At 30.4% G+C, this 9,207-nt stretch overlaps 1 protein-coding gene across 1 annotated transcript; it reads left to right on the top strand.

Annotated features, from left to right (window-relative positions):
- The first annotated feature begins 366 nt into the window (after window positions 1-366).
- On the top strand, window positions 367-6,994 carry LOC145948851 (uncharacterized). The gene is made up of 9 exons (XM_083058399.1): window positions 367-421; window positions 819-955; window positions 3,376-3,589; window positions 3,664-3,843; window positions 3,935-4,063; window positions 4,611-4,814; window positions 5,271-5,506; window positions 5,949-6,108; window positions 6,482-6,994. Exons 3-9 carry the CDS (start codon window positions 3,388-3,390, stop codon window positions 6,622-6,624), a joined length of 1,254 nt encoding a protein of 417 aa, XP_082914525.1. The 5' UTR covers window positions 367-421; window positions 819-955; window positions 3,376-3,387; the 3' UTR covers window positions 6,625-6,994.
- Window positions 6,995-9,207: the final 2,213 nt, after the last annotated feature.

The raw sequence follows: 9,207 nt of genomic DNA, 5'->3' as shown, positions 1-9,207 counted from the left end.
AAGCAGTGGTATCAACGCAGAGTACTCCCGAACTTTGTATAGGCTAAGTATAGCCTATATACTTAAAATCATTTTTTTCAAATAAAATATACTGTATAAACTTTGCTTGTATAATAATTTAATAAAATTGTTAAATTATAATATATTCTAATTTATTAATTGAACCGATTTTAGCACGGGGCTACGCGAAGATATACGTACGTACCTTAATAGGAGCTGTTGCCGCGGGAGGCGCTTTACTTTTGTCATATCGCGTTACTTGTCTTTTCGAGATAAAGGATGAAGACTCTCAAAGCCAGTCTTTTCCCGCCTGTTGAGCGAGTTAGATGTACTGTGTGTAATAAGTGATAAAGTAACGAGAGCATTTCAGCGGCGAGCGTTATTGCGAGCTATTGGACAACGAAGATTTTCGAGAAAGGAAGTGAGTAGAATTTTTAATTTTTATTCAATAGGTTTTATTTGAGTGCAGTACATAATTACGTAGAATATAGAAATATTGGAATACATTAAATCAACCGTGCCGAGGCATAAATTTCTGTCGCGTATTTCAAAAAGGTACCGCCGTAAATTAATCCTACGCAACGCTCTTTATGAAGAACATATACAAACGTCCTTAGAGCGTCTAGACGAGAGAATATATATGAATAATTTCTAATATTTAATTTTTTATAAAGAATGTAGAACCAAAGGTTTCGAGATATATATGCGCCATGTACGAATTTTTCCAGATATGTTAGCACATGTCGGTATGCTTTTTACTTTTATTAATTATTGTATATATTTTATGATTTATATATTTTATTGCAATTTTTTTCTAGCAATCGAGAATTCTGTTCCTGCCTACTGAAGCTTTTGTTCCTGTGATCAGCCACGAAGAGTTTCTAATTGATGAGAGCGTTATTGGACAATTTTAGATATTATTGAACGAGAGAAGTATCGAGAAATGCAAGTATAAGTAGTTTTAATCTTTATTCCATAGTTTTTATTTTAAATATAGTATATATTTGCATAGATTTTTACATAGATATATTAGTTACGTTAAAATAACTGACAATCGACCATGCCAAAGCGTAAATTATTTCAACAAGATATTTCAACAAGATATCGCCGGAAATTAATTCGAGAAGAGAGTGACGAATTATTTGCCCTATTTAATGAACCTAGAACCAATTCGTGCGTAATTTTAAATAATTCTGTCTCGGATAATGATCATCATGACAAGAGTGTCAATTTTAATCGTGTTATTTTCGAAATTGAGAAACAAGATGAAGCAATAAATTTACCATGTTCCGATTTAACGAATATTTCCGCATCTGATTTTTTAAAAAATAATGTATCTTTACATCCAGAAGATAATATAATAATAAAGGACAATATAAGAGAGGATATTAATAATTCAGAGAAAGAAAATGATGATTTTAAGACATTTTTAGTACAATGGGCTATCACGCATCGTATTTCTCATGTAGCTTTGTCGCACTTATTGTCCGGTTTGAAAACAGTACATCCAATTTTTTCCAATTTTCCAAAATGTGCTAAAACATTATTACGTACACCACAATCTTCCGTTATTACTGAAATGTTTCCCGGACAATATTGTCATTTTGGTATTGAATATGGCATTCTCCGATTCTTATCTAGAAGCAAGAATACGCCGGTTTCATCTCCTATTCAGATTCAAATTGGTATCGATGGTCTACCCATATCGCGATCAAACTCAAATCAATTGTGGCCCATTTTAGGTCGAATTATGCCGCACGAGAAAGTAATTCTTATCGGTTGTTATTTCGGTAAAACTAAACCAGCGGATGCGAATGAATTCCTACAACCGTTTGTAAATGATATCAATAATTTAATTAATAAAGGGGTAACTTATAACGAGACAACATTTTCAGTATTAATACACTCTATCATATGTGATGCCCCTGCAAAATCTTTCATTACCCTTACTAAGGGACATACGGGTTATTTCAGTTGCTCAAAATGTACAATTGAAGGCGATTTTATCGCTAATAGAGTTTGTTTTCCTAATTTTGATTATCAAATGAGAACAGACGATAGCTTTTCTAATCAAATTCAAGAAGAACACCATCTTGGTCATTCTATTTTATTAAATATTTCAAATTTTGGCATTGTATTTCATATACCATTAGATTACATGCATATGATATGTATTGGCGTTGTTAAAAAGTTAATAAAATTATGGATAAGTGGGCCACTTAAAACTAGATATTTAACCTCGTGTAAAATAAAAAATATTTCCAAATCTCTTCTTAACATTAGACATTTTATTCCTAAAGAATTTGCAAGAAGGCCACGAGAAATAGAAGATATTGCACAGTGGAAAGCAACCGAATTGAGACAATTTCTGTTATATACCGGTCCTGTTATATTAAAAAAAGAATTGAATTCTGATATCTTCTCCAATTTCCTCACTTTGCACGTTGCTGTTCGCATTTTATGTCAGAAAAATACAGTCGAATTTATTGAATATGCGGATAAATTAATGAAACATTTTATTGAATGCTTTATTAAAATTTACGGACCTGAATTTGCATCCCATAATATTCACGGTCTTTTACATATAACTGAATGCGTAAGACAATTTGGACCATTAGATACTTTTAGTGCTTTTCCGTTTGAAAATTTCATGAAAGAATTGAAATCAATTTTAAGAAAATCGGATAAACCATTACAGCAAATTAGCAATCGTTATGCCGAGATGAGTTTTTGTAAAATAAATTCTGACAATATAAATGTTCCAAAAATTAATGTAAAAGCTCCACACGAAAAAGGACCATTGATATCGGGTTGCTTTAGTCCACAATTTTCAAAGATTGAATTTCCTCATTTTATTATTTCAATTAAATCTTCTGCTGATAATTGTTGTCTCATAGAAAATGATATCGTCTGTTTAGAAAATATCGCTACATCGCGTGAAGGCAATTACGTTGCAATAGGTCGTAAATTTAAAGTTGTTGAGGAACTTTATCATTATCCATGCAATTCTGTCCATTTGGGTATATTTAAAGTCAGTAAATTATCTGATTTTCAAGTTTGGCCTTTGCATAAAATTAATCACAAATTTATAAAATTACCATACGCAGAAAAGGATAATGAAAGAATTTTTGCAATAATACCGCTAATAAGCACCGCACATTTATAATTTGTTATATATATAATTACGCTTCGTAAACTTTTCTAAGAAAATATTTTATATGTACATACATAATAAAAGATATCAAAATAGATTTCTTGTGCAAATATATGAACAGATATCTTGTGCGTGTGCGTGTGCGTATACGTGCTTGCGTGTGTGTGTGGGGGGGGGTGGGGGGGGGGTATTTATAACACTGCACTAAAAATAAATTTCAGAATTTCAGAAAAATGTCGAATCAAGGATTTATTGTCGCGGAATTCTCTGACGGTATCCAAGTAATACCGAAAATGTGGCAACAGAGTGAGGATTTGTGCAAATATCCTTTACATTATAAGACAGATTCAAGAATTCGGAAGGCGATTGAAAAACAGGAAACGCCAACTTCTGATTGGTCTTCTGTTAAAATTCAACGAATTTTTGGCGAGTATCGTAAGTATAAAATCCTTTTTAATTTTCTTTTTCTTTTTCGTAATAATATTTGCTAATATTTAAAATATTTACAGCGTCCTTTCAAAAGGCCGATGAAAAAGCAAAAAAGGCAACCTATACGTCAGACTTGGATACCGACAAGGAAGCGATTGCTAATAGAAGAATTACAGCGAAAAGAGTTTTATCCTCGTCTGAAAGTGAAGATGAATCAGACACAGACGTAAATTTACCATCTCCTCCCTCTCCTCCAAAACGTAAGTACACAAACAAATCTATTATATCTATTTATGATACATAGACGAATTTTACATTTTTTACATTCATTGTTTTATTTTGTATTAAAAGGTCAGCGATTGCACGATACAAATGAAAGTTCATCCCTTACATATTCTGGGAAATCTGCGAAAAGAAACAGCGAATCAAAGAAAACAAAACAAAAGGCCTCAAATTCGAACTCTCAATCATTTTCGCAAGGTATATATTCGTTATATCTCTTTGTAATAATATAATTATTGCATAATTATATATGTTGGTCCATATTTCATATTTATTTATTGTAAACGTAAATTTAAAAAGTTGTACATAACTTTTAGATATTAATATTAATATCAATTATCTAATATCGACACAATATTAAAAAATAAAAATATATAAATATATACCCAATATAAATATAACATTAATAATATAAAAATATTAATAAATTAAAATATCTATCAACAATATTTCGCAAAATATATGTAAACTGATCTATCGTTTATCTTTTATTATACATTTTGCACACACATACGTGCACAGTTAGTAATGCATGTGTGTGCGCGCGCGCGCAATATTTTCTATATATATTAATTAGTAATTTTGTTTTTTTTTCCATAAAACTTTTATGACCAAAAACATACATAGAATTTATTTTTAAAAATCTTTATCATGTCTTTGAACATAATTTGTCAAATTCTCCATTTTTTTATTCTAATAATTTTCATTTCAATTACTAAATAAAATATATTTTCTTTGTACGTAGATGTGGATAATCATAATATTTCGAACGCAAGAAGTGAAAAAACGCACAACAGTGTTGTATACGTAAGAGAAGAGGAAAATGAAGAGAATATACCAAATCGGCACGTGAATAAAATAGAAGAAATTAGTCGAAGCTGTAAAGAGACACAACAAAGAGAGAAAATAGATGATAATTTAAGTCATCAATCTTCACAAGATGCAATTGGTAAGTAAATGTTCATTAGATATAATACATTTTGTGTAATAAAAATAATTTGTGTTAAAAAAAATTATATAAGTCTATTTTAAACATATAATAACATGAAAATTTTACGACTGCAATTCACTATTTCTGAAATCTTTACTTATACGTAAAAATATTATCTATATTTATAAATAATAGAAATAATAAATCTTTTATTTACTCTTCAAATTTATAATATATACATATAGTACTTGTTAATAAAAAAATTATTATTTTAAAATGTTCAAGAATTTTTTATCTTATTTTGGATAAAAAGCAAAATTTTATACCGAAATGAAAATATTTCCATTTTTTTTTTTTTTTTACAAAGCAACGTGTAATAATGTTTAAACTTTTATGTTAAAGTTATGATAAAGTTATTCATATACGACGCATGTATTTTATTTGTTTATTAAATAATGCTATTTATATTTACAGTGGATTATTTGAAAAGATTAACGAGAGAAATAGCGATCATAAAATATGACATGAGGCAAGCACTTTCCTTATTAGATATTTTAGTTAAAAAGACAAATATGGAAACAGAAGCGAACAAGAACACGGAGATTTCTTTTGAAGACGTTGAGACCAAATTTCCGTTGGAAACTAAAGAACAATTAATGGAGGTGGAGGAGATCTTGAAACATCGTGATTCTCAACATAATGCTGCGATAGTAAGTTAACACATATAATTTTACATTTTAGTATTAAATATAATATAAGGATTTTAGCAAAGAAAAAAGATAGTCATGTAAAATACCCAACTTATTGTCATGTAAAATAATATTTTGATAATTGATGTGGTGTGTGTGTGTGTATTTCGCAATTATTATCAAGTATATGAGTATATCAATATGTATAATCAATTTTAAGCAAACATTTCGCAATGAAAACCACAAATACTTTTTTTATACTGTTTCATTTTCTGCATGTGAATAATTTCACTTAAAATAATAAAGTAAAAAATTTTTCTTTTTTTTCATTTAAGAAATTAAAAATTGCTAAGGTTTTTAATAACAGAAATATAATTTCAAAGATGATGATTCGCGAAAAATATATATTACTTTTATATTCAATATAAAAAATTATAACATTAAATACTTTACCAATTTACAGCGCGCATACATCAAATCTATCGGAGGAACCAACGTCACTGATGCTGTAAAGAGGGCATTATATAAAATATTTTCAAATAAATTGGCAGAGAATTATAATTGGGAGGGTCGATGCGGAAAGGAACCACTACGTAAATTGGAAATAATGAAAGTGATTTTTAGTAAGTACTACATAGAAGTATTTATACGCAAAAACTTTAGTAATCATTAAGAAATGTTTTTAAATATACATATTGACAAAGATTAGAATAGATTAAGAAAGTAGTCATTTTAATATATATACATTATTTAATATGTACTCCTATGAAAATATATATATTTGTGATTATTAACTGTTTCAAATTTACAAAACTTCTAATAAATTTAATGCCAATTCTCGAGATATAACAAGTTATCGTTTTTTTTCAATCTTATTATAAAAATTTAACTAAATATCATTTCTAATTTTTACATTATATAAGAAGTTATTATTCAATGAAATACGACGCACTGTATTTATATAAAAAAAAAAATAAACGTAAAAAATGTTTTTAGGCTGCGTACTTCAGAATGTCCGAGATACCGACCATGGCAAAATTCAGCGGAGGATTATGGAGTGGTTCCGACATTCAAAAGCGAGACATCAAAATGAGGAGAAACGAAAAGCACAAGGTGAAGACAATGGTTCTGTGGATTAATTTGGTGAATAACAATGAGGAAATAAGGTATCAGAATGGAAAGATATTAAAAGGTATGGATAATATCAAAAGGTATGGACAATATCAAAAGGTATGGAAGAGGTATATATTAACCATTATTATTATTATTATATATGTAAGGTTTTACTGGTAAGTCGCGTTCAACTATCTACGTATAATTAGTTCCTCATATAACATATATAATTACTTTTGACATACTTACATACTATATTTTACTGCTTTACGTGTAGCTTTATTTTCAGCTTTTCTTGTATTGCCAATGATGAGATGCGCTAATATATAAAGTTTCCAATAACTTATATCGCGCCAGTCTGAGGCAATCTTAAAAAAAAAATTTACTTACAAAATATTGAAAATAACGTCAAATAATATTTAAATATAATAGAAATTAAAAGTATGTATAAGTAATTAAAAGTACATATTTAGAAATATATTTTAATAAGAGATCTATCTAATCTAACCTGAGCGTTCCAGCTCCAGTGTCAATAAGTTAAGTATAATTGATAGAGAAACTGTGCGATAAAAAAGGTATATTTATATATTCTTCTTTTTTTCCACCAAGTAATCAATGTTCGATTTAAGAAAAAGAGTATATGTGTATATGTTGAGAGAAGATTACACGTAACTCCTCTTTTTTTCAATCAACGTTAATTACTTGGAGGAAAAGAAAAAAAAATGTACAATAATGTCTCTTTATCACACAGTTCTTTATCAATATGCTAACTTTACACTTACTATATAGGAAGACTATATATATCATTTTGATATATTTTATATAAATGAATGCACTTACCTTTAACATTCGCTCTATATCATTTAAATTAAGCTTCAATGGCCATTTTAACAAGCCTATAGATTAATTCCGAGAATATACGCGCTGAAAATTTTTGCGTGCCATTTTTAGATAAAAAGATATTTTGATGAAACACAACTTCAGATGGTTTTAGCACACTTTTAAAATACTCCAAAAACAATTTTTTCCCTTGACAATTAATCAACAACCGTAAAAAAATTAAAACATCAGACGTTGTCATGCGGAATGACTGCGCGTGTGCAACGACCAGACGAACTGGGCTTCTTATTACTGTTATTTTACAGCTGTTGATTGATTATAAAGGGAAAAGAATAATTTTCCGAGTATTTTAAAAATGTGCTAAAGCCATCTGAAGTTGTGATTCATCATCAATATCTTTTTATATAAAAATAGCACGCAAAAATTTTCAGCGTGTATTTTCTCGCTTTTGACGTCAGAATCCAACATGATCGCGGCAAGAACCAAGAAGCCTTAAGCATCAAATTATTTGTGGTTTTGTAATTTTATCCTCAATAAATATAAAGTATTTTACAATATTTGATATTATTTTCATTTACAATATTATATATTTCATCCATCCATCTTCTATAAATCCTCTATTATTCACCCACATAACGTCCGTTAGTCGTACACCGAGACTCCGTGAACCCTCTATTAATGATCCACGGAACGTCAATTAATCGTCCACCGAGGCTCCGTGAACCCTCTATTAATGATCCACGGAACGTCTATTACTCGTCCACCGAGGCTCCGTGAACCCTCTATTAATGATCCACGGAACGTCGATTAATCGTCCTCAGATGCTCCGTGAACCCACTATTAATGATCCACGGAACGTCGATTACTCGTCCATCGAGACTCCGTGAACCCTCTATTAATGATCCATGGAATGTCGATTAATCGTCCACAGATGCTCCGTGAACCCTCTATTAATGATCCACGGAACGTCGATTACTCGTCCACCGAGGCTCCGTGAACCCTCTATTAATGATCCACGGAACGTCGATTAATCGTCCTCAGATGCTCCGTGAACCCACTATTAATGATCCACGGAACGTCGATTACTCGTTCATCGAGACTCCGTGAACCCTCTATTAATGATCCATGGAACGTCGATTAATCGTCCACAGATGCTTCGTGAACCCTCTATTAATGATCCACGGAACGTCGATTACTCGTCCACCGAGGCTCCGTGAACCCTCTATTAATAATCCACGGAACGTCGATTAATCGTCCACAGATGCTCCGTGAACCCTCTATCATTGATCCTGGAACGTCGATTACTCGTCCACCGAGACTCCGTGAACCCTCTATTAATGATCCACGCTACGTCTAATGGACATCTTTAAAGACGTCTAATGGAGGTCCATTGGATGTACATAATGCGGAACTATGGATTTCTTGTGGTTGTCCATTAGATATCTACTGGACGTCTACTGGAAAGTTTAAATCTCCATGATAGACGTCTAATGGACGTCCATTAGAAGTTTTGTTCTATGTGGGTTGTGACTCTATTGTGAGCTTATTGTGATGTCACTGTGACATTTTTTGCTATGGGGGATATATATATATATATATATATATATATGATAATATACATATGCAGATATGATTAAAAGATCATAATAAGTTTTCATAATACATACCGCGAACTATTTTCGTTGATTTGTCATATAATATATATGTATATACACTTATATTAAAAAATCACTTCACGCAGTTTCCAAAATTATTTCATGCGAAAGCTT

The sequence above is a fragment of the Prenolepis imparis genome, unplaced genomic scaffold, assembly GCF_030444845.1.
Source record: "Prenolepis imparis isolate NDT839.2.m4 unplaced genomic scaffold, iyPreImpa1.0 SCAF_765, whole genome shotgun sequence".
NCBI classification, from domain to species: domain Eukaryota; kingdom Metazoa; phylum Arthropoda; class Insecta; order Hymenoptera; family Formicidae; genus Prenolepis; species Prenolepis imparis.
The sequence above is the reverse complement of the archived record's forward strand: the minus strand, read 5'-3'. Positions and strand labels throughout refer to the sequence as shown.